The 27,139-nt window shown below is 39.6% G+C and overlaps 1 protein-coding gene across 1 annotated transcript in view; it reads right to left on the bottom strand.

The window, feature by feature from the left end:
- Positions 1 to 6,447: 6,447 nt before the first annotated feature.
- The window catches only part of LOC112983254 (nuclear receptor ROR-beta), a 144,189-nt gene continuing 123,497 nt past the window's right edge, over positions 6,448 to 27,139 (bottom strand). Inside the window, exons 5-10 of the mRNA XM_026100245.2 lie at positions 26,044 to 26,165; positions 24,605 to 24,737; positions 22,576 to 22,683; positions 21,261 to 21,371; positions 15,712 to 15,824; positions 6,448 to 15,221 (exon numbers count right to left, since the gene is read on the bottom strand). Coding sequence (XP_025956030.1) covers positions 15,066 to 15,221; positions 15,712 to 15,824; positions 21,261 to 21,371; positions 22,576 to 22,683; positions 24,605 to 24,737; positions 26,044 to 26,165 — 743 coding nt within the window. The 3' untranslated portion in view covers positions 6,448 to 15,065. The remainder of the gene's footprint in view (positions 15,222 to 15,711; positions 15,825 to 21,260; positions 21,372 to 22,575; positions 22,684 to 24,604; positions 24,738 to 26,043; positions 26,166 to 27,139) is intronic.

Raw genomic sequence — 27,139 nt, 5'->3', positions numbered from 1 at the left:
AGCTAGAGTGCAAACTTCATCTCCTTACTAAACTTCCTTATCTCCCTCTTTTCCATTGGCTTCTTCATACTGCTTCACCTTTTCCATGCTCCACTAAACCTTACTGTCTCCATACCTCCATCACTCATTACAGAAACCTAGTACTTTAAGTGTGTTCTCTCTGGCATGTGAACATATTTCAGCAGAGCAGCTCTCCAGACACCAACCCTGCATGTAGAGGTGCGCCTCGAATGCACACCCTCGCATGCATGCCACCGCTCTAAGGTCATGCCACTGATTTCAGAAGTAACTGCAGGTTAATACTTCTGGAAAGGGAGCACTCTTGGCTGTCACAGATGTCAACCTTTCCCTGTTTCACGTGCTCCTGGTTTTCTATAGTTAACTTACAAATATTATCTAGAGGAATCCCTGTGACCATTATGTCAATGATTACTATTTCAAAAATTCTGTTTAAAGATAACATGATGGTTGCCTTGAAGCATTTGACTGAGTAGATATTTTGTCTACTTAATACTGGAAAAATGCAATTTCTAATGGAGCAAAAGATATTGCTGAGATGCGAAACATTCCTGGCTCCCTCCCTTGCCTAGAGACAGGCTGAAATAAGTATTTTTCCTACAACTTGATCTTTCCAACATAGGGTAATGTGTCAGTGATTCTGTGTTGCAACACTGCTTTTTATTGGAAAGACTGTTAGAGAAGCTCAAATGGCTCTTCATTTTCAACAGTACTGGAAAGAAAAGCTCTTAGGAAACAGCCTAAAAAGATACTGGCAAAAATTTTAAGAGAGACCAGCTAGTGCTTGTGGCACTAGTCTGTGAATTTAAAATAGAAGATTCATTCTCTGTGTTGTTAATGAAAGCACTAGATGGACACATTTTTAGTCAATAATAATCATAAATAATGATATGTATACAGCCATTAAATGACTGAAGAAGTTTAAGTGGAATTTCTGTTACTTATCTTCCATGCTGTTTGCTCTGATTTTTAATCTTTCCATGGAAAACCATAAAAAGATATAGAATTTTCTTTTAAATTTGACAAAAAAAAAAAGCTTCAGTTTTGGATCATTTTTCTGTTACCTTTCATAGCAATATTCCTCACAGGAAAACTGTGTCCACAAGAAAATTCTGTTTTTTACTGAAAGGACAATAGACCTAATACTATTTTTTTTTCATTTCTTTTTGAATATATATGCCTTTATTAACATCAGTCACAAATGACCTCCTATAGTTTCTGGTGGATAGTATCTGCATGTGAGGGCTAAAGGTTCAACACCTTTGAAATTTTGATTGTACTCACTGAATGTTTTTAAATTCCAACAAAAATGACAAATTTGGATTTCTCATTTCACACAAAGATTTTGAAATCTGTTGGTCTAGTTCAGTGATGTGCATTCATATTTCTGCTGTAAGTGCAAAAAACCCTCTCCAGCATGCATGCATATGCTTTCTAAAATACACCATGTGATTGTAAAAGGCATGGTACCTATGATCTGCTACTGTTCAGAGAAGGCATAAATAGTGTACATTTTAGTATGATTTATCATACTAAATACATAAATCATACTTAAAACTCTGATTTATAGACAGCAACGGCTTCTCAGGGTGCTTTTTCAATGATAAAACAGGATTGCAGGGTTTTCCCTTAAGGAAGCAGATGACATTACAGTTCAGACTGCCGTCCACAAAACAAGTCACTCTGAGGCACTGGAATGATAAGTTACCTCAGAAAAAGGCTGATTGGATTTCATTAGTAACCCAGATGGCAGCAAGGGAATGCTGTAGTCCTTGCCAAGACAGCATGGGTTTATTTGATAACATCTGGAAACCTTACGGTAGGGGTGGAGAAACTGCTTATACCCTTAAAGTGCCAAGAAAGACATAAATAGATATACAGACACCAAATCACCTGCCTTCCTAAAATGACAGGAGTAATCAATGATCAGAGTAAATGTCCCAAAACACACAGTGTTTAAACTTGGTGTTGTGCTCATTTTCTAGTAGATCTCTCAGTAGGTGATATAATGGTATTATAAACTAAAGTTCATGGAGAGAAAAATGTTAATTTCTTCAAGTAGCAATTTTGAGCAAAGCTTTTGGCTGGTATTTTGCACATCTTGAAGCTGCTTGGATAGATAAATTCAAAAGGCTACCTAAGCACGTGTCTAGCTTTAAGCTCATGGAAGAGGAATTAATTTCTTTTGGGTACAGCATGAGTTAAAAGGCACACACAAGCTAATACCACTGTATTGGGACCCCTCGAAAGCATGGTCTTCAGCCTCCCCTCTGCTAAAAGGCAGCGAGAATAGAGAAGAAAAGGAATAATGTGAAGGACCTTCAGAAGAGACAGAAATGAGGGGGAGTCCCAGAAAATGCAGTTCCCTTTTCAAATTACCCTGAAGTGCAAGCCGTGGCAGCACAGCATCTGTAGCAGGCAGAGATGCAGGCCAAGCGTACAACAGGGAGAAGTCCTCTGTTCCCCTCCAAACCTGCTGGGAGTGTCTCCAGAAACATCTAGTAGGAGACACTGTGCGCAAAACTATCATACAACTTGAAAATAATAAATAATAATAAAAAAGTCCTCTTCCTTCTGTAGCACAAAGACAATCATGTTGATTAGGGCAGCACGGCCTTTTAAAGGGGGTGAACATCAGCTGTCTCCTCACCTCAGACCCTCCATGCTGCTCCTTTTGCCTCCCTTTGGTATCACAACGCTCCCAAGTGTGTCGCTCTGCCTTGAGCAAAAAATGAGGGCCCAACTGTCCGTCCAGTAAGAGAGAAAGCTGACTTCTAAGTCCAGAAGAAATTTTTATTTGTAAGAGGATAAGATCAACATATGTTTGCTAAAACTCCACAGCTGAAAACTTCAGGGTGTTTGGTCTTCAGCTGTCACAGGGAAGCTCAGGACTGCAGTTACTGCCATGGGAGTTTTGAAGGGATTTTGCAAAAATTATTTGTAAATCACTGATGGTGCCTCACCTGTTTACTTTCATACATGCAAAATTCCAGGCTTTCATATGAAGTCAATGTTACATGCTTAAACTACAGTAGTAGGCAGCCCCCTTTATGGACACCTAAACATCAGCATCTAGCTTTTTGAGTTACTTTAGGGTCATCTCAAAGGTCCACTTTCCAGAGAAGAGCTTGAGAGACCTGAACCCTCTAGGAGCCACGGGTGGAGGTTGGGGAAGGTACCCAAGGGCAGCACAAACAGGACTAACACCTCTCTATGGGCAACTGAATTGAGCCCTTACAGATATCACATCCATATAAAAGATTTGCTCAGGCTTTTTTTTTTAAAGAAGCATAGCTATACACACAGTCTTAATGCATAGTCAGGTCTGTCAGGGGGAGATTATACAATGCAATAAAACCCTTTTTGGGCCCAGAGACCCTTCGTCAGATCTAATTAAAACTCTTCAACTCTCAAACCTCTGTAAGTCTCACTTCTTTCACAGTCTCAGACCATTAAAGATACAATAAAACGCCTACATAAACAGAAACATAAGCAAACACTTTCCAGAAATGTAAGCATGGCTGGTAACACCAAAATTCCACCTACCTTTCCAACATACTGGCACTTCAAACTGGGAGCATGGAGGGTTGGCATCTTGTATAGATCAGTCTTGTTGTCTCAAAGCAACCTGCAATCTGCTTTTAAATGGATTTTTCTGAAGATTTATTTTCAGAGTGGGGAAGTGAGGTGAAGAGGAGAGAAGCAGGAAGAAGGGAAAAAGGCAGAAAAATTGCTTTGCCAGATTCTGACTCATCCAGGACTAACACTGGACTATTTTTAGGATGTTTATCACATTTGATGAGACAGTTCCTTTTAGGAAGTGCATGGTAAGTTATCATCAAATTCTTATACATCCACCACATATCATGATCTAGAAGGCTACACGTGCAAGAGTTTTTAATTAAGTGAACACATGTAAATATATAATCCATCTGTGACTGTCAGTTATTGTAATTTCATGATGTATTGTCTAATGTATTTCACCTTTGTTTTCCTTGAAAGCATATATTAATTCATACTACAATCTACCTTTGAGAAACTGTAATGTGCAAAGAGCATAAGATATTTCATATACTTACGAGTAAATCTACTGTGAGCCTGGTGAATGGAGTTACACTGACATTGAGCTAAAACTTTTTCCTAGACAGCCTAGAAATATAAACCAGTTTCAATATATTAAAGACAATTAAACAGTAAGGAAGAATAAACTACATGAAATCTGCTGATATTGTTTTAAAGTACACTGCTTCTGGCTTTCTAATTGAGAAAAATACAGGTTAGTATTTATACGAGCACCTGTGGACACTGCATATTTAAACATCACCAGCATATTTATGCAATTCTTTGTTCTGAAAAATGCAAGTACAGCAGTCCATATATTTCATAATAAACAGCTCAGCTTCATGATGTCTCCAATATGACTGTTCATATATGAACTCACTGTTACATTTATTTGAAAGGATTTCAAACGAATGCCAAATCTCCAAATGAGTCTTAAGTCTCTAGGACTTGAAACTCTAATTACGCTAAGCTGCACCTCAGATCCTAAACTTAGCTGCTTGCATTGTGATTCAAGAAGCACCTAAACACCTGGCTGGCTTTAAATGTATGCAAGAGTCCTGCTGAAGTCAGTAACACTATGTGTAGGATTTATTTAAGAGCTTGCAAAATGAGGCCTTTAGGTATTGTTTTTTTAATTTATATTTAAATTTAAATATAGGCTCCCCAAGATAACGTGCTGTTATGTTATTGTACAGATTGTGTTCATGCAGGTGTCTCTTACTTAAAGTCCTTTGCTATTCTACTAGCTGAGGCTTTCCCTAAAATAAATAGAAAATAAATGAATAAATTTAATGATTTACATATTCAAAAGTTGCAGCTGAAATTTAAATTGCAAAACAGAGCTACTTTTGGTGCACTGACAGAGCTACATGCTATCCTTAATTCAATAGGTTAAAAGAAATCCTGAAAATAAGTACAGACTCCTGATGTTTACGTTTTTATTTTTACCCTTCTGTTTTGGAAATGTATGCACATTTTTTCCCCCCGGACTAATTCAGGTAATTTAAAGGTAGAGGGAAAAAAGTAACACAGCAGATTTTATTTTCTTATACAGTTTTTTTTTAATTTTGTTCAGCATTAAAGAAAGGAACTTCATCAACATTGATTGTCATTTACAGAAAACATTCAAAAATCATGTGTGCATTATTATGGAATGCTAACAGTATTGAACTAATAATTTACAGGACATAAAATAAGACAAAGATCTATTACATTCTAAAGTAATATAGAACCTTTTCATTTGACAGGGATGCTGGTCCTAGGAAATTCATGATAAAAAATAAAACCCTCAATGGTCACTTTCTAAATGAATCAGGCTGTAGTTTTACTCACGTACACATAAATTAGGTCAGATATATTAAACAAGGGAGAAAGATCAGAAGAAAACTGCAGATGTAAAAATGCTGGATGAACTCCTGGCTCCACTGAAATCAGAGGTGGTTTTCCCATTGATTTCAATGGAGCCAGATTTTTACCCAGTATGTCATGGTTCATTTGTGGTTTTGCTTTTTGCATCTACAAGCCAGTTAAGATATATATCATAATTATTTTACAATTAAGCATCAGAAAAAAAAATCACTGTTGACTCTACGAGGCATTTCATTTTAGAAAGGAACTTTTGTTCTGCTTTTGAGAGGAATTCATTTTGAGTGTTATTCGTATTTTATCTGATCATTTTTTTAACACACTTCTTGACAGGCAATGCAACTCTTGTGCGTTACCAACAGTGGTGAGCACACTTATCAAGTGGCAAACAATATCCCCAAAAATTCAAATCAAATCGATTTACAACAATATAGCTACAACCAAGCACCATATAGTTCACGGCTTGGAGATCTGGGTCTTAACAATCTCATTTCACTCTAACAAAATGAACTGGAAATAGGATAAAAACATTAGATATTTGAAAGTTGGAAGTATATGAAAAATCAGTTTCTCTCATAATCCTAAAAGCAAGGAAGCATTTTCAGGGATATTTCAAAAATATTAGAAAGTTTCATTTAAATCTAAATATCTATTTTAATTATGTTTTTCTTTTTTTATAAATTGGTAATCATAAAATACTAGCCATTAAAGTCATGTTACCTATGCTCCTGCCTGTGTTATTACAGCTGTTGATTAACTGGACATAATTTCTTTTTCTATTATGATCTTTAAAACACGTATTTGGTGAAGGTCAGTTATGGCTTCAGATTACAGCTAATGAGTGGCCTGACCTCAGATTTGAATAAGAAATTAAAAGCATACAAAAATATTTTGCTTATTGGAAAGAAAAATTTGTTTCTATTAATATAATCCATGCCAGAAGATTCATAAAAGCCATATGCTGTAAGGAAACATTATTTGCTTGAGCAACCTTTCTTCAAATTATATTATTCAAATACGGTCTGCAGGTATTAATACAATACTCACTATACAGACTCACTGGGAACAGGTTTCATTGATAGTCCTGTCTTTTTTTCCCCCGTTACAAACAGAATTATACACTGAACACCAACGGCTGGTCAAAAGGCTTTATCTATTACAATCAGTTTCCATAAAAACTGAAGAGTACATTACACTTATAGGAAGCAAGTACATAATTTGCTCTTTGATGTTTTTCCTCTTTAAAAAAAATCATTACAAAGTCTTATGCTTAAACAGAGACATAGAAAAAATCAGTGTATTCACTGTCCCAAGTTATTTACAGCAAAAATTACAGAGACAGCATACATAGTATTAGACTTCCACAAGCATATATTAAAAGTAATTACATTTGAAAAAATATTTTATTTGTCTTCTACATTTCTACAATACATACTCAGGCTTTTTTTTCTTGTTTTGTTTGTTTAGTTTTTAAGTTACTTTCTTTAGTGTTAATCAGATGAGGCAGACAGTGCAGTTGTAAAATAAGGGATTCTGTTCCTATTCTGATTCCTAATTTATTTATATTGTCCATTCATTACAGCCAGAGTAATTAGTTTAACATGGGAATTATCTCACAGCGATTAGCATAAAACTCAAAATACCCCATGCATTTGATGTAGCTGGGTGTCGATAACGGCTTGCTTAGAGTTGAGTTGTGCTTTATTTGTGGCCACAAGTACAATCGCAGAGCCCCTCCCTGCAGCCCGCCAGAGGTCACGTTGCAGTAATGCAAGAGGCAAAGACTATCATCACAGCTAGTTTACACGTTATGCTACTCAGTGGCTTTTTAAGAATAAGTGCATGAATAAATCCCTGTCTACTGCACAAGAATGCATGGTTGACACTTCGTAGGGTTAAGTCATTATCAGCATTTTATACTAACAATGACTCTGTTTTTCGCCTGATTTAGACATTGAAGTGACACATTAAAGAAACACAACTGTAGTGCATCTGAATCCCAGAAGAAGCTGACAGCCTAATCTAGTTACTTTGATTATTAAGCTGAGTGTCTAATCAAGACAAATATAAGTGCTTTTTTTCCCTCCTTTTATTTAAATAAGCCGGTTTTAAGTGGAACAGACTTTAAGGTAAAGCCTGTTCTTTGTGGCTGCCCATCTGGCCCTGCTTGTTCTTCAATGCAGTTGAGTTTTTGTTGCCTAAATAATAAGGGACCAACATGATCATAAAATTGAAAAACAGGAGATAATTTTCTAATTCTGTCCAGACAGAGTTTTATATTGAACATACTTTACTGTTGCCAATGTATAGCCATAAACAAAGGTCTCAGCCTTTTCTTGAAGCACATACATTTTTCCCAACAGCAGTATCTTCGATCACAAATTAGCAGCTCCATCCAGCGAATCCAACAAATATGTAAAAACACTGTGATATCTACATTTAACAAAGTTTTTTCTTTATATTATTGTACAGAAGACCGCGTGCAAAGCAAACATTTTCTGCATGTACAGTTACAAAGAAACACTTATAATTTATTTATTGCTGCTATATCCAATGATGTTTTCTTTCACTCTCCCTGTGTGCTGTGCTTGAATTGTAAGGATGATGAAATTATGTAATTGTAGTACATCATGTTAGTGAACTCACTGTGAGCAGCACTATCCTCGCTGTGTGCAGTAACACCCAGGAAATATTCGGCCCCAAATGAGTTTCTATTCCACCTTTGCAAGTGCATTTTGTGCATTTCGTTATTCTCTCAGCATAAACAAAATGGAAGTGCTGTTTGGAGGACACTGACACATCCACTGTGTTGCTGGATGTTCAGACTGCCTTTTTAGGAGAGTTACTGGTCCATGAGTTACCACTGGAGAAATTTTAGGGCCTATTCTTTTCACAATGGCTTTTGCCTACAGTTTACAGGGCATATGCAAGTGGCTTTTAGGCTGAAGTGGTCTGTTGCAAACCATTTCTGGGATGGTAAATTCCTGGGGTTTTTGGCTCATTGTCATACAGTCCTACTTACAGGGACAATGCATGCAGGGACAACGCAGTCATGACATGCAGGCTGGGAGGGAGAGGAGAGAGGAGCCTGCTTCCTGCCTTCTGAGTGCAACATCTCTTATGCAAACTGAGCCAGCTTTGAGAAGGACCAAAGATGAGTCATTTCCCACTCTAGGCTTCACTCATTAGGAAGAAGGAGGAGAGGGGGAGAGAAATAGAAGGATTAAGAGGACTTTTCTTTTTAAGGGGCAAGTGAAATGCTAGCAAGAATTTCAGTTGCTTAGAAATGGCTCCTGGCAACCTCAAAGATGAAAACTGAAATTGCAGTGGGACACTTGGCAAACAATAAGGACCTTGCTGCTTAGGGGTCTTGGTCTCTCCTTTCCACCTCTTGAGAAGGTTGTCCACCGGCCTTCTAGGTATAGCAAATCCAGCAGATGGAAGGAGCACAAAAGCATACCTATTCACTATGAGGATAGGGGCAACAATCAGGCTCAGGGGTGGGGAGAGCCCCTCGGTTAGAGACCTGGCATCAGCTCAATGACTGGTAAGATAATCCACTGCAATCTGTCTTTCTGTGCATGTTCTTATAACGGTAGGTCTATTGACAACATTTGGGGTAGAGTGAGGCATAAACAGAAGTGCATTTCAAACCTCTCACGATTAGGAACTGTGAGTATTTTTCAGTAGTGTGGTATAAAAAGCAGTCTTATGCACATTTGCTGGAGATGAGCAGAGGACTGGGCATGCCATACAGGGGCCTGAGTGATGGTTATGGCTTGGTGCATCGATGAGAGGAAAGGATAGAAGTTAGCCACTTCATTTTATATTGCTTGCTCTTTAGGCATTTCTCCACATGGTAATTCAGAAAACTGTGGCTGTCATAGCTGACATGCTGTCATTTATTCCATATCTTAGCCCTTCCTCTTACATACCCGCAGCAGTTCTGAATATGAACCCGCATTAACGGTACCTAAACTCAGTACCTTTAAACTGCACTTTCTGTTGTCAATTGCCTAAATTCAGTAACTTGTACAGAGCTCATTTGCATTTTGCTTCCAAAAGGTCTTTCAAAGCGTAAACTGACTGCTCAGAAATGCTCCAGTGACTGTGAAACAACGGGTGTAGTGAGTCCTGCATCAAGCTGAGGAAACAGTGACAGTGAATTCAGTTTACACCAAAGCTAGTTCTAATCGCTGGCTTGAAAGCCTTGTCTGGGTCACGTTCGTTTGGGCAGCTCAAACCTGTGCCCCTCAAAGCCTCTAACATTCTCTTCCCTATTATTACCATTATATTTATATAGCTATTTTTAATAATGAAACATCCCTGAGTGGCATACAGTGCAACATCTGCATCAAGCAGTGATTGTCATTTACAAAGCGTGAAACTTAAAGGAAAGAGGACCGAGTCTCCAACACACTGTTCCTAAAGGATGTCAGAGAGAGTTAGTCTTCAGAGTGGAGGCAGAAAGTGCTGGGACACGTAGGTAACTATAAATACTCTATTTCGTTAGTGTCAGGGAAAAGAAAGCTGTTCTGTCTCAGGTTTCCATTTCAACACATATATCTAGACACAACGCATTCGGACCAAAAAGACCATTTGGTGTTTCATTTTGATCTTGTTGCCTGGCGCTATGTTCCTGGGATGCCCAGCAGACAACTCTAAAAACAGGAACCAATCTTCCAGGTCAGATATTGCCTATGCTGGCAACAGCAACATCAACACAAAAATAGTTGGGAGGAAGGAAGATGGTGGGAGCCTGAACGCCTTTCGGCTGTGCTTTGTAGCACAGCTTTACAGGAGGGGAGAAAGATATGGGGGGACAGGAGCCATCAGCTGCACGGCTCTGGGCTGCTCAGCGAACTGCTCGGAGACGCCACCGTCTCGGAGCAGCTCTCACAGCCTGGCGGTGGGAGGGTGAGAGGACAGCGTGAGAGAAAAGCTTTGCATCCTCTTTGTGTAAAAGTTGTTGGGGCAGAAATCCCTGCAAAACTAACCTACAGGGAAACATACATCTGCGCAAGCTACTCCCATGGGAGCAAAGACAACCACGTAGCGAAGCTCACATTCACGGACAAGTCCTGTAGCTGCCCCACCTGCGACACCCTACCCTCAGATACGTGCACCGAGCCAACGCTGGTGCCCAAGACTCCACACAGAAAATAAATTGGCCTCTGTGAAATGAAGCTGAAATGAACAACACGAAGCGCAAAGCAAAAGCATTAAAAAGCAAGTATGAGGACAACATTTGACTTGTGCTCCACAAAGCCCAAAGGGGACCTCCTAGTGCTGAGGGCCTCTGACTTTACAAGGGGTTGAGCACCTTCTGTGTGGTGCTGAGATGCCTCCAATTTTAACAGCTCTAGTTAGAGCTCAGGGAGCCTGACAACTTTCAGAATCAGATCCTAAATGTTGCCTATCACAAACCTATCATAAAATATATATTGCTTTTGGAAACAAGTTGGTTCAGCTGAGTGCCTTCTATTACCCTGTTTTTCTAGCAATCACTAAAGCAATCTTTTCATTAAAAGAAAATATGACTCTTGGAATTAATTCTTTATACAAAGAGCTGGCAAGAGTGACATTTACACCAAAATTAAGTCCCTGTGGTAGTGTAATGAACAGTCTACATCTGCCTGCTTGACACCAAGGATAATTTAGATCAATGTGGCTGAGTTATCTGAGAACAATGCTAGAAGTAGAAGATTCAATATATATTTTAAATCCTTTTTTGTTAAAAATCTGGGGTTAATTATTGAAAAATATGTTCCATTTGAAGAGCTTGTGGCTAAAAAGTCAACAAACATTAGCAATTACTGCAAAGCAGATGTGACAAATGTTAGTTCTAGAGATTTAATTGAAGGGTTTCAGATACTAGTGTGGACTAATGAAAGCCAGTAAGAAATAAAGTGCAGCACTAATATTTTCTGAAGTGAATTTTCAGAATGGAATATGCTGCTAATTACTGGGACTAGTACTGTTTTATTGTTTAAAGTCTAATGGATAACTTCAACATCAGGATCCAAATATCAGGAACCCAACCTCAGGAATTTGAAAATTTGAGTATAAATGGCCATATATCAACAACAAAATTCCAGCCCATAGTGTATGACAGTTATTTGTTGTTCTGTAATTAGTCAATGAAGTGGCAGAAAAAAGTTCTACTCCACTTATGTAGCCAGTCCCAAATCACAGCAAATTAAAAAAAAATATATTAACCTTAGTTACCACAAACAAATAATGTATGAGAATGAATTTTTATTCTCCAAATAAACAACAGGATTAATTGCGCAAATTCTTTAAAGTTGTAACAAAAGCAGAAAAAGCTGTTCATAATTAACATTATTTGAAGCTAATAATTTGAATGATTGTCAATATTCGTAATTGTTTTTACAGACTATTGCCTGTTAATGGCAATGAAGATTTTGTAGCTTAAAGATTTTAGGACCAGGAGGCAAGAATCCACTTTCAATCCAAGATGGGACACTGCTTTCTCTGTGGTCCTTAGCAAGTCATTTAACTTCTTTGCCTTCATATGCTTATCTTTAAAAAAGGACAATAATCCTTATTTATGGAATAGGCTGGAATTTACAGAATAGGTTGCACTGATTAGTAAGTGCTTTAAGGATGAAAAGTACTATGGGTAATGAATAAACAATGTCTTTTTCACTAGTCATCTTCATTCAGTCATCTTGCCTAAGACACAAGTCAAAAATTCTAAGGACTGATATCTGATTTGGAAAGAATAAAATATTTTCCAGAAGCAGCACATAACAGTGAGGGACAAACATGAACACAACAAAACTTCTTTATTTACTAACACTAAGGACAGAAATACATATAATCTATTCTATATTTTTGTAGGCTGGCTAAATATGCTACTTCTAATATATCAAAACAATTTAAAAATGAATTTCAAATAAATATATATCTGTGTTTCCTCGTGTTTGGAAATTACAAGGTAAGTATTAAGTTGACTTTTTTCCCAAATGCCTGCACATAGGCCATGAATAAATACAGCTAATTAACTCCTCTGAAATTAGAAAGAAGTGGAGTTCGTGGTCCTATTCACAGACTTGCCATGTAAAAGATGTAAAAAGACAAATCATCTTATAAAGTGCTGCCATTTTAGAGTTTTGATGGTGTAAAGAAGCATCAACAGTAATGCATTCTTATCTCTGTTAACTGGAGACATTTTAATGTAATTAGTAGAGATCAGGAAATATGCCCTGAATTTGGATTAAAACAAGTATTTTAGAAATTGCCGTTGTACACCACTATGTAATTTTGCAGATGTTGTCATGTTTACAATAAAATTATTCTCAGCACAACTGACTGTGCTGTGCTTTTTTTTCCTGAGGCTGAAATGGACTTTCAGAGAAACATCTGTGGAGTTGATGTTGTTGTATCTAAGAGATTGCTAAGAAGAAAGAACAGAACAAACAACTGTTGGTGGTGTCTAGAGTGGATGCTGTCATGAAATGTGTCATATAAACACATAAATCAGTTGATGGAGGACAAAGGGAAACTTTATAAAATACACTTGGAATAGTCTGTGAATTATTTGGTCCTGCAGAAAGAGCGACGGAAGATGGACATGAGAGTTGTGTGGGTCTGCTGGAAAAGCTGGAGGCATTAAGCTATCACGGCAACAGCCCCGTGTTTCTGCTTGTGCCCTGGGCCAGCTGTGTCCCTGTGGGCTCCCATGGCACTGCTGTGCCGCAAAACCCTGCACACAGGAGGTCCTTCGGCCTCCCTGAGTGTCCTCCTCCTTGCTGTACCTCAGACTGCATTGACTTCGATGAGATTTGAAACAAAAAATACATGTGCTCGTAAGTCCTGCCTCCAGATCATCTCTTCTCTACTGCCTGCTTCCAACGATTTCTGCTCTATGGCCTCTGCTGGAGTCCCTGAAGAAGACTTCTCTGGAAAAGCTTCCTCAGGATAAAAGGGTCGTAAGGACAGAGTCGTGGGGGAAGCTGAACCCCTGCTCTTCCATAGGTAGAAAGTCTATGGTTTGTGGCTCTGGCAGCATCCAGATACATTAGTCATGACTACTAATTAAATTTAATGAATTCACAAGATTAAGTCTGTGGCATTCTTCCATTCCCATTTGCTCAGTATGTGCTCTGTAATCTATATAGATATAAATTAAAACCATGTATCAGAATGTGCCAGGGTTGAAGTGATGATGGCAATTGCAATCCAGTCTACAGCTGCATGTTTCCAGATCAGACCTAGTTTTGTGCTGGCCTTTGGTTTTGCAAGAAAATGAACAAAGTCAACTCAGAGACAGACAAAAAGAAATCCCTGATCCTTTGATCCCCTCCTGAAGTGCATATAAAATCAACCATATGTGCATATATACATATACATATATATATTTATATATATATGTAGAATGGAAACCATCAGCCCATCTAGATGATGGCTATGTCATATCTAGTGATAGTTGTGGTTGCCTTTGTAACCATGGTCTTTGCTCACTTTGTCTTTCCTCTTCCCTTCCTTCCTTCCCTGTGGCTGCTACTCTTCAGAGCTCCATTTTAGGCTTCCTATGTTTTTCTCTGAGATTACCATTGATTTCAGCAAAAACCAAACAAGCCTTGCAACTACTTTTCAAAGAAATATATATAGAATAAAACCTTTTGTCGAATCAGAAAAATGTAAGGGTGGGATAGTCTACATCTGTACTCTGTGTTTTAGGTACCTTACTGACATCAGGTCCTACCATGTTCACTTTTGTATATGCTCTATCCCTGTAACGGAGCAAATTCCAAAAAAACCTTTCCTCTCTCCACTGGAATCATCCAGACAAGGCTTTTGCACCATCGATACATTCCTGATGTTCCATTTACAGACTGCACACATGCACTACATTACACATCTCAGAAGTGATCCTGTCATTATACATCGGCAGTTGATGATTTAACTCTGGCTGGCAAAGTAAATCTTGATTGCCCAAAGTAAATCTAACATATTATTTGGAGAGTCAGAAATGCATGAGAGCCTGGCTGAGCATCCTTTGAAAGTAGGCATGGGATTTTTAAGCTACAGCATGTATGCATATAATATATACATATATATATATGTATATAGCACATATACATATTTATATGTGTATTCCATACATGCACAATAATTTCCAAGACAGCTACAAATTTCCACATGCATTAAACTATCTAAAAACAAGAAATAGGCAAGTCTAATAAGTGGAATTTTCTTAAATTATATTTGAACAATAAACAGCAAGAGTAATACTGCAAAGTACTGCTCTATTCTCATTTATATCTACAATAAAATTCTATGAACAGTTGTCTCCCAAAACATACCCCAATAAAATAAAATTAAAAAAAGGTAACACCCAGTGTCCTATATTTGTATATTCATGGTCAGTTAAAAAAAAAAAAAAGTAAACAAAGAAAAGAAAAAAAAAAAGAACCCCACTCAGAGGTGCATATTTACATTCTTCAAACTGTAGCGGTGAAAAATAATTCTATTAAGTGCAGGACATTCCTAGTGTTGCAGTAGTGACATTTTTAATAAGTTCTTCATGAAAACATTTCTTTTGTCTTAACAGTGATGCATTCCATGACTATGTGACAATTCTGTCTTCCCCTTCACTTGCAGCCAGTGGTAGAGTCTGGATTGAAAAGCTCCTTATACAATGGAGGAAACAGTGTGTTCACTATATCTGGATGAGATTGTTTAAATACCTGTAGTTTCTCTCCGTGCAAGTTGCAAAGTGCAGTAATGGTTGGTATCTTGGCTATTAACTGTGAGACATTAAAAGAAAAAGAAAAGGAAGAAGGTGGAAGTAAATTTAGTAAAAATTGCAGTTTCTGAGATGAATTACGGTAGCATCTTGTTGGCTGACTGAATGCAATACTATGAACTCCATTAGAACTACCCATCCAACAGACAAGAAATTGTTCTTGCCAGTAGAGGTTAAACAAAAATATCCTGAAAATTTTAGTCAAGTGCCAAAGAATGTGTCTAACAAGAAGGAACTGCCTCCACAGGTGTTTTTTTTAAAGCAGTCTCATTCTTACAAGGGTACCAAATAAAGCCATAGCGGTTTGAACAAGAATGAAAGAAAAAGTAAAGACATCCAGGGTCAGGAGTACAAGAAAAAGCCTTCCTTCTTCTCCTACACGGGGCAAGCACATAGTTTGCTCCTTTTAACTTACATTAATGCACAGAGAAGCTGCTACTAAAGGAGACATGCGGCCTCGGAGTACGTGGCCCTTCTTTTTAACAATTTACCTTCGTCAAAGTCTCGTCGTCAAGGTGGTTCTTCTGGATCACGTGTTGAAGTGCAAAGTAAATTTTTTCCTGAAGCTTTTGGACCTTCCTTGGCTCTATTAACCAGGCTCGATCTGAGAAAAGGAAAGGCAGGGGCTAAAGCCAAGTAAAGTACGGAAGTGGGGCATGCTCACGGATGGACAGTGCATCCCACGAGCATTCATAGCAACCACAGGTCTCATGAGGACTGCAAGATAATTAACACATGCTTTCAGAGGCAGAACATCTCAGTCCATTAAAGGATCACCTGAGAGTTTAACTAACACATACAAAGTGCAGAGCAACATGATGTTGGCTCTATGTTTGTTTGAACCAGGACGTTAGAGAGAAAGATGGGAGTAGAAATGAAACAAGGTCCAAGCATTTTATTATTCTCTGTTGGTACAGACTGTTCTTCTCGCTTCATACTGCTTAGGTGAAAAACATGTGATGTCACCTCAGTGACTTTTTAATCCATAAATAATAAACATATTGATCAAAACAGTCAGTCCTTTGAAAATAAAGAATATAATTATTTAAAAATTAAAACAAAATATATCTCATTATTTACTAGGCAAACATTTTGGGACCAAATATTATATTCTGAATAAAAAGAATGGCTTTCTTCAAAAGAATTTCTTTAATAATTCAACAGAATTATGAATTGTTGCAACATCTTGAAATGTAAATTTCTCATTATTTAGAAATGCTGTCTTTTTAAACAACACAAAATAAAAGATTATCTGGGAGAATAACAATTACAAATACAGTTATTTGGAACCCTATGTGGCTTCTGCTGAACTCAAATCCCCATTGATTTCAATGCATGTAGGAGGTCTGTCTTAAGATCTATGTTCTCACAAGCCATAGGTTCTGGAAACAACCACACACAAAGCGAAGTAGCAGACCTCAAGACAATTCCGAAAATATTAATAGAATGTGTTTACTGCACCAGTAAGCCTTTTGTGTTCCCATGCTGCAAACTTCTGTCCCTCTCCAACTCTCACAATCCAAACTCATGCTTGGTATAGATTTTAGCTCCCAAACAGGAAATGAAAAAAAAATCCATTTTGTCATAGGGCATGAATTGGAAGGTGTAGAAAAATCCCTTTCCCTTTTGGAGCTCTTTTTTTTCCCCACCCCTTCAGTCACTAATAAACTCCATAGATATAACGTAAGTTGACCATTTCAGGGAGCATGCTTGTCATACAGGCTAGATCACAACGGTATTTCAGTGCAGAAGTTGTTTTCTGACACACCGCGGAGAAGAGTGCCTGAAAAGTGTATGTCACCAAATACTGCGAAAAGAGACAAATCACCAAATCTCCAGATACTTATCAGGTGCTCAGGGAAAATCACCCTGCTTTTCTGCTACACCAGTGGGCATAGAAACAGAATGGGCTAAGAGCGTGCACAGCACCCACAGCAGCGAGCACACAGTAGCATTTAGACTTCCTAGGTTAGATGCCAAATTTTATGCTGTTGCGAAAAAGTGTATTTCAATAATGTTAAATCAAGGCCTATTGTGGCAGATTGAAGCTAAAAAGATTTATCATAGAGAGCAATCCTTAAAGATTTATCTTTCTGTCACAGGAATAAGCTTAAAAATAGACTAAGGCTGTTGGTGCACAGGTTTCATAAATTATCTGTCACAGAGGATGCTGTATATAATGCAAGAGTGGTTAAACTCATGACAAGAGCTAGGTGAAACTCTTACAATGGATATTAAGTTTGCCTCCCAAAATGTGATTTCTAACACCTGAAAACCATCTGTAAATTTGGCTGGAATTCCCCAGATACCTCTAGCTATATTTACAAAAGTGTAGGAAAAAGAAGTCAATAGATAAATGGCTACCGATAAGGGTATGAGAAATACTGGTTCAATTCTGTGCTTTTGCATTAGGAATTTGGATTCATCTATCTTGGAAGAGCGTACAGACTACTAGGCTAAAGTACAGTGTGAGACAGAAGATGAGGGACAACTCAGAAGCTCTCCTTTGGCAAAAAGGAAGATGGGGAAAAAAGGACCGTGGTCAGTCAAAGATTCAGATGAATAGGGACTAGAACGCAGGGGGCCAGCTGGGCTCCAACGCGTTTGCAGGTGGAGATGCCTCAGCATCCATTGTTGGGGGTCACTCTACAATGTCTTAAGCTTAGAAATAAGAAATCAAGCCAAATAATTACCCACCAGCATGGTGGTTATGACACTCATGTGAAAAGTGAAACATCTGGATGTGTGCTCTGAATCAGGCAGAAAATGGGTCTGAAATAGGCCTTTGGCACGCAGGACCCCAGCAACTAGATTAACAGATGTCTTTAGGTCCCGTCATTCCCTTTGGGACTCCTGTTTCATGTAAACTACCTAAAGAATCACGGGGTTTGAGAGCACAAGAGTCACCGCTCAGGTTGGTAGCTTCTGTAGAAGAAAGAAACTGAATCTGAGTATCTCACTTAAGGAGTGTCTGTGTCCCTGCACTGGTGGGTGGAAGGAATGAGGCAGGGCTATACTTAAACATACCAGTGCTCCATTTTTTTACTTCTACATTCATTTTCTCAAAATGAAACACAGGCATTTTGAACTACCTGGAACATCTAGTGTGGAGTAAAATGATTTCCTTTTCTATTATTTATTGTTATTATTTTGGTAAGAGAATAAATGGCAAATTTCAATGTCAGTTCAATCTGTATTGATTTTCCCTGCCTCCCTATTCCCAAATTCAAGCAGTCCAGCTGAACCAGGAGTTACTTACACAATCGAAATTTGCATTTTTTTCATGAGTTTGTTTCACACGTACATGCTGCTTCAGCCCGTCAGTTCTTTCTTATTGCTTCTTTCACAGCTAAGGATACACATGCTTACAGACTACAGGAAGGAGCAGTCAGCAGGCATCAAGTGCTTTCACATTCTTGGTTCAAGGAACAGGAGAGAAATAGATTGTATGTTTCCTCTTGCCTGTGTGTAGGAAAAAGCCAACTTGGACATGAAAGGCGGAACTGCGGATTATTGTAGTATTTCATCTTGTCCCACCAGCTTCAACCCTCAAGCTTGATCGTGGTGAAAAGAACCTGGAATTGCTTCTGCTTATCTGTGCTGCTTGGCAGAAACCGAAGCTGCTGTCCAAGAAACACTCGGCTCTGGAGTACTGTATTAGGACTGCTGTATATCAGGACTGAAATTCATTAGTAGAGCTAATGGGGAGGCTTTCACAACACATGCCTGCCATATAGTTGGCCCAAAGCCAGTGCTGAGTTGCTAGCTTTTTCAAGCACTTAATACAGCCACAGACGTTTTACAAGAAGCAGAAATGAGCTTGGATTCTCAGGCAACATGAAGTGCTGGCAGAACGCAAGAGATTTTGGTGCCTTGCGAACAAAAAGAGCATACAAAGAACTACAAAGCCTGAATCAGAATTTTGATATCCATTTAGTGCCTACCTGCAGCTAAGCACATTTCATAAATGAACTTAATCCAAAATACATTAAATTCAATGGGAAACATTGCATTACTTGAATCGGCTTTACCCAGGCATAAGGCACAGGAGCCTCAGAGCTGCTGGAGGGGTTCTGTGACCAGATTTTGTTGGCTAGCCCTATAATTTGCTCTCTCTTTGAGAATTACCTGGGAAATGATTCTGGACAGAAATCTGACTTTAAATTTGGCTAGAAATCACATCAGTAACTCTCTTCCCTCAGATGAGATGTCCCCACCTTATCCAAAGTGCTCTAAAGTCAGCAGCAATAATCTTATTGCTTCTGTCCATCCAGTTAGCTCCTACTTTTCCAACTTCTAACAGTTCAAGAAAATAAAAAACAAAATAAAACACCACCTAGTTTAAAAAAAAGGCAAATACAGATCCTGCTTGCAAGGATTCCAGCACCTTCCTACTTATGTTGGTTTCATAATACAAAGTGAGCTGGAAACATCTAAACCACCTTCTGCTACCTCTGCTGTTAATGTGTTCCCGAAGAACTTCACAGTCCAGATCCCAAACAACTTTCCAGATTGTCTTCATCAATCTGGAAATTTTTTGGTCTAACAGGCTACTAAGGCTACCCAGGAGCAAGCCCTGGCTGCATGTAACCGTACAGGGTAGCATTCAGTGCTACTCGTCGCAGAGCCGGTCTCTTGTCATGGTCACAGGTTTGGTCTTCTCAGGCTGGAGGAAGGACGGTGGAGAGGGACCCATCAGATTGCTGTGTGTCCAGAGTCCCAGAGGGAGCCAGGACACCCGGGGGATGGTGCCAGCCTTATGCATACGCGTAAAGCTGGGATGCAGCCAAGGTACACACGTGGTGGCGGGGGGCCGCTGGGCCGCTCGAGCCCCCTGGCCTCACGGCATAAGCAGCCACCAGCTCATCCCTCTCACCCCGGAGCAGACAGTGCACCACCACAAGGACTGCTCAAAGGGAAAATAAAAGGAGCAGAGTCCTTTCAGGAGGTGTTATTAATGATGAGAACGAACATGTTGACACCATCTGTGCTAGTCTAATTCTGTCTAACGTAATCTCCACCACAGATGTGCAAAAGGGCAAAGTGACCTAGAGGAAGCCTTTAGCAGAACAGGCTGGAAAAACAATTTGCAGCGGGATTTTTTGCAAAGAGCTTTTAAGAGGTTATTCTTAATGGGAATTGGGAGGCCTACCTCCCCTGAGACACGTTTAAAAATCCCACACTAAACTCTGAGCCTGTCTACTAAATCCACCTTCTGAGTCAATTCAGTCACCAAAGCCCCTTTTCTGTGGTCAGACAGCCTGAGCTGATTCAGAGCACACTTGCCCAGGAGGAGTTGTGGTGTGTGAACACAGGAAAGAGCACATTGCCCCAGGAAGCACCGTGTCTCACCTGGGGCTAAATTCAGACAGGGCCTTGTGCGGTATTTTACAGTTCTTGTCCTCATTCTCACAGGAAAAATCCCACCAGAGTTAGGGACTCCTCTCTCCACGTGCCACAGGAGGAGTTGGCCTCTGAGCGATGGGCAGAGTTGAAACCTGGAGCTCCCTGGAAATCCGAGGAGGACCATGCACCTCCTCGGGCACTGCGCTTCTCCGCACGGCGGGCGGAGGGACGCCAGCCGGCCCCCCGGTCGGCACAGCCTGGCTCCAGGCCTGGCAGCACCGTTCCCAACCGTTACAGCTCCTCCTGTCTCGTGATAGAGCCCACAGATGCCAAGATGATCCTCGACTCAGACACAGCCAACCTTTTCCTATGGTTTAAGTTCAGGTAGCAAACAACTGACTTTTTTTTTCTTTTTGTATAACTGTAAATTTTGTATAACTGCATAGTCTGCCTATCCGTGAATTTTTATGATGGGGTCCTCACGCTTTGAACCTATTTCCAATACGTGTAACTGCTGATAGTTTTCTAAAAAGACTGGGTGGTACACTTGGGTAATCCAGATATTCTTCAATTGTTTAAAACACCCATTTAAGAAAGCAACAACTCTTTAAGTAAGCAGAAATATAGGTGGACAAGGATTGGGGGGGGGGGGAGAAAAGAGTGATTTTTTGTGGTATCTGGAATGAATAATTACCTGGTGATATCAGAACAGCAGATGAAAACAAGGCAATCTCCTCTTCAGTCAGCTGTAAGGAACATAAATTCTTTGCAAAGTCAAACGCTTCATTCACCAGATCATCAGAACCTACAGACCACAGAGGACAAAGTCAATGCTAGAAATTTATCAGCTTTTTAACTTGACTTGAAAATTGGCTTGTTTTGGTGCCAAAGAAAATTTGGAGTCAACGTCTGTACTTCTAGAACAGGTGCCTTCCATCAGCTATTAAAATTCCACCTACTCTGAAAACTGGCTATTTCATGTATCATTAAAACATCCAAAGAAGCACAGAAGTTCTCAAGAATTAGGGGTATGACTTTTATCAAAAGCACACAGAGATCTCAGAATTTTTTTTTCTCCTACGTGGCAAGAAATGTTATTATTAAACAGGTATTAATCTGAAGGACAGAGATGACCAATAAATAACTTTAAATAGCTAAATAAAATAAATAACTTTAAATAACTTTCACATATAACATTTTATTAATTAACAGTACAAATATTTTTGAAGATTTGTGAAAGTATAACAAGGATCAAAATAAATCAACTAATGCATATTAACACATGTAAATGTTCTCTTTATGAAATGTATTACTATGCCTATCCATATGCTAATAATAAAAATATATACCTCTATTGTAATATATGCATGTAAAGTAAGTAACTCTCTCTGAGTTTGTCCTGATTGTCTCATGATTAAATTTGCTATTAATATATTCGTTGCATGGATGGACAAAAGAAACCATTTAGCTATTAATATTTTGAGTAGCACTCAATCGCATGTTGAGAAATGAAGCAATTGTTTTAATATATGGATCTAAATGAGCTTAAAAATTTCTGCAGATTCAGAGGATTTTAGGTAAGTCCCTTGATACCTTCTGCAGTGGTCACTCCTTTTAGTCTCCTCATTGATGCAGGTAAAACCGATTCTTCCCTTTACTCCTTTTGCATGACACGATCAGTGGGAGCGATTTTATACATCAGACATAACCGTGCTGTGATGACAAATCACTTTGGTCCTACCACAATTTCTTTTTCAAGTATTTTGCAAATTTTAGAGGACACAGTAGGTAATTTATCTCCTAAAACTCTCTCAGTGCTTTTTTCACTAATGAAAATCACTTTACTATTGGCAGCTACTGGAGTCAGTTCTTCAGTTCAAGCATGGAGATCTGGAGGTTTCAGGATTCTGAATTTACTGAAGACTTTAACTGCATTCACTACTCCCAGAAAGACAAATCTGACACCATTTGGCTCAGTGAAATGGTTGAAAAGAAAGAAATGAACATACCCAAGGCTTTAAACATTTGCATCCCTCCATACTTTCCTTCAAACAGAACAGTATTGTTGAGTGGGTTGAAGGCACGGCACATTCTCACCAAAACCACTTCCAAGCAGCCTATTGGTCACAAAAAAGAGCAAAAGTGCCACACGTTACTGCAAAAAGTCAGAATATAGGAATTTTCAAGAAAATATTTAGGAGAACATCAGTCACTAGAAACATCAGCAAGGGATGCTCTTTTGAGCCACATAAATGTGCTCTCTGTGAATGAAGGAAGCAATATTCCTGTCTGGTTAGACTAGAGAAAAGTGAAATTTTCTGTTCAACCCCACTTCCCTTTTTTTAAGTTGGCTTTCTTCATGTAGCAAATTGGCAGCCTGGATTTACTTTGAATTTAGAGCTGGGTGAATATTTTCCATTAAAAATATTTTCTCCTGAAAATTGGGCATTTATTGAGACTCTTTTTTAATAAACTTTTTTAATATAAAAAAGGAGCTTCATTCTATATGGATAGGAATCCCAGCTTCATATGGCTGGGGGGGGGGGGGAATATTACAAAGTGTTTTTAGAGAGAAAATAAAAATTAAAGAACTATCAAAACCACCCCTAAATTATGTTTCCCTTTTGTTTCTCTTATTTTTCTTTCAGGTTGGGAAACAGCCAGACATTTCTTTTTTCTCCTCATCCTTTCTTATTACTTCCTACGTGCAAAAATATACAGTTTGGAAAAATGAAGGGAAAAACAATTTTAAATTTATCTAAATTTAAATTTCCCTATCTAAATCCAAATTTCCCGTAAGAGAAACTGTGAATCTGGGGATTCTTTTGCACACATATTTTTGAGTGAAAAGTCCTGATTTTCCAGCTTCTTCTGCTTAGCATTAACAGCAAAACGGAAAATAAAACCTGACATGTTTAGACAGGCTGAAGCTAACCAGAGTTGTCCAACCGTATGGTCAAATATATCTTTTTGCTTAAGGTGCAATTGTGTTGTTAGTTTTGCCAGTCAGATGAATGAAGTTACTTTGGGTGCACAGGCATCTGAAGAAGTTTTGGAATTAGTATGAGCTTCAGAAATCAATCTCATGCGAAGACCCGTTTTTCTTTGCAGGAGAGTGCGCGTGTGCTCCCTGGATCTATGAGCATCTCTCCCTCTTTGCACCTGCGCCCATGGCCTCGGGTCAGCCCCGCGCTGACCCACGGCCCCGGGCACGGCACGTCGAGTCGCACCGACTCACAGATTTAATGAAGAGCTCTGCTTGGAAACAGGCAGCACTTCTTATGCTTTGATGAGCTGCCTTGCCCAGCACCCCGCCTTTTGCATGAGGAGGGAGCAAGAAACTCATATGACAGGGTAAATGCAGCCAATTAGCAGAAGCAGCTCACTCGGTAATACCATTTTGTCCTTCCCAGTTAAACGGTGCTATTACGTAGTCACGATAAATCTTCTCACAGAAGATGGAAACTTCCGAGCCCCATGCTGGGGCAGAAACCCCGGTTCCCCCTGCCCTTTTGAGCAGGCGTGTGCTCCCACGCGTGCTCGGAGCGCTGCCGGAGCGCCGGCGCTGCCGTGATCCGCTCTCATCTCTCCCGACACCAAGGGAGAGGTGCCAGCAGGGATCTTTCCTCCAGTGCGCTGGCTGGAGGGTGTTGCTGCAGCCTCATTACAAAGATGAGAGATGACCACAGAGGCAGGCCCCGGCGAGCCGGTGTGCGCTCCACTAATGACAAGCGGGGTTTTAAGGGGCAGCAGATGAGCGATTCGACCAGCTGAATTCACAAGGTCCTTCCACTACATGTCAGGATGGAGACTGCAGTTTCCACAATGATTTTGTGTGTGGGGGGGCATTAAATAACCACAACCGACTGTAGAGGGTGAGGACCAGAAGTAACGTTATTGACACGCTAACGCAGCTGGTGAAATAGACTGAAGTGTCACTCTTCTTTAAAATTAAAACGACCTGTCAAACAAGACGACAGAGTACGTTTCCAACGCACCGTGTGCTAAGCGGGTCTCCAGTCCTTGGTATTTACCCACCTGACTTAAGGAGTAGGATTTGGTCATTCTGGCAGAGCTCCATGAAGCCGGTTATCCGCTTCGCAAACTCCACCACGTACTGGATGGCGTGAGTGATCTGGATGGCACACTGCTGCCACAGAGCTTCTCTCGTCTTCCCGGAAACGCAGGGGAAAAAGCAAAGCAGTAAGCAAGCGCATTCATTAGAGCATTAAGGACTTCAGGTGGCCGGGCAGAAAACCACAATCCGTAAATTTTACCCAAGGCAGAGCTAGGGCATCTCTATTTATTAAATTGCCTGACACTTTTCATTAGAAGGCTGTTCTCACAAGTCATTTGTCCCAGGGATCTGAGCTCTGGCATTGCCTCTTCAAAAGGGGGACTGTATCGGCCAGTGCTACAGTGTGATTTCAGTGATGGCTTTTGTGTAGGATACACAGCAGTGACACAAAAAACGTAAACATCCCGGAGCACCGTTAGAGAGAAAGCAGGGCAATGCAATTAAGTCATCTAGCAGAATATTTCTGCTAGCTTAAAACTTCTAAAAAAAGTCATTAAAGCGTCATTGCAGTCTGAACAGTGATTACACCAGATTTATGCTAGTTTCCTTGTCCACACTTGTGTGCACATGCACATCGATGCTGTTGGGTTGTGTGCCATAGCTCTGCAAGCTGTAGTGTGTTTTTATTCCTGCCAGCCCTGCAAAGCCACAAAGCTTTCAAGGAACTCTATTCTGTCTTTTGTCTGACCAACTAATATGTCAGCTAAATTTTGGTTGCAGAACCGTTGCTAGTGATACAAGCGAGAAGGCACGAAGGACACAGCTGGGTTTCTGTGGGCTGGACTACATCTGAAGAGCTACTAGTGAGCAATATCCTGAACCAGCTTGACCTGCAAATCATAGAGGTAGACTGAAAATGTATTTAGATCAGTTTTCCAGTCACTTTTGAACAACTGCCCTTCAAGAAGTACTTTGCTTTCATCATTATCTAATGTCTAGAAGTGATGGATATTTACTTGGCTTGCAGTGAAAATACTTATTACTCACGTGAAAGGGGGACACATGTCTAACAGTTTTCAGAATGACATGAAACAAAATTATGTAGTCCTATTTTCTGCAAACTCTTGCAACAGAAAGGGGCCAATCCAGGTGACATTAAAGTCAACTGAAATTCTGCAAAAAGTTTAGGCCTATGGTAACTGTGAGTGGACAGCTAGATCCTATAACCACTCCCGAGCCTTGACACCAGCAAACATTTCGACATGCTGGAAAGCTGTTGCTTCCTTTTATGAACCGTCACTCCTCTGCTTTCAGTAACCAGGCTCCTTAAAGGCACTTAAAAGCTTATTTTTAACCTCTTTGAAAAGAAACTCATCAGCATGGCCTTGCCCAATATGTTACACTGGTAACCATTTCAATCAATGGGGAGAAGAAGAAAAAGCATATTACAGGATAGTACCTTGCTCTGGTAAACCTTAATTTCTTCATATGTGTGAGTCTGCCATGCTAGCTGGTGTAGTTCCTCCATTGTATATTGACATGTCTCCAAATGAGATTTAATGATATTCTGTGCAATTCGATCTGAGAAGAGGAGAAGAAAAAACAGCTTGCATGAAACATCCCAGTGAACAGTGATTTGCAATAGCAAAATGCTGAAAACATTAAAGTTGTTGGAAAATGCAGATTTTTCAGAAAAACATTTTTTTTTTTCCAGTGGTACCTTTCTAACTCACTCACTGTCTCTTTTTTTATTTCTGAAAATGTCTGTTGCAAAATGTTTTGGTATTCAACTCAAAGCCAGAGGATGCTCAACTTTTTGTGGATTTGCACATGAAAATAACAACGGGTCTTGTGAAACTGTTTGGATGCTTTCATTTTGGACACGAATTTTTGTCGCCATGTTTAAATAAACATGGTTTTGAGACCCCAATCACTTCTGTCTGCCATGGGTCTGTACAGCTGTCCAGTCCTGGCAGCTTAGTCCTGATGGGCATTTGCATGACCTTGAGACGATTCACATCAGAGAAGCAGGAAAAGAGTCTTTTCTGTTTTTCTCAAGTTATTTTTCAGCTGGATCCATTTCTGATTTTTGCTGGGCATGAGCATGGAGACAGGTGCTAGTGAGGGACAAGAGCTGTACCTAGCAGTCTGGGGTTTAGAAGGAAAAGGGGGAGGGACAGATTCAACTTTTCTGTGACAGCACAGAATTAAGTTACCTTAAAGTTACTGTGAAACCACAACCTTATAAACTACTGTGTACTGTGGAATACAGGACATCTGGGGAAAGTGAAGTGGTCAGCGCTGGCCTGAGATCCCATTGAAACAAACAGCAAACTTCTCTGAGAAGTATTTGGAGGTAGGTCTTTGCCTTTCAAACCATGTGACTGGATAAGAAAGATTTTCACAGAAAGTTTCCAACATGAGTTCATTAACAGCAGAAGTTGAAATCTCTGGATAAAGCATGCTGTAGGAAGAGCAATGATTCCTGAATTTTGCAGCTCTGAGGTCTATATATCTAATGAAGCTTTGGGTTTCAGCCTGGAGAAATTGCTTAA

Source organism: Dromaius novaehollandiae, chromosome Z (genome assembly GCF_036370855.1).
Source record: "Dromaius novaehollandiae isolate bDroNov1 chromosome Z, bDroNov1.hap1, whole genome shotgun sequence".
Taxonomy (NCBI): domain Eukaryota; kingdom Metazoa; phylum Chordata; class Aves; order Casuariiformes; family Dromaiidae; genus Dromaius; species Dromaius novaehollandiae.
This window is presented reverse-complemented; position numbering and strand designations above follow the sequence as displayed.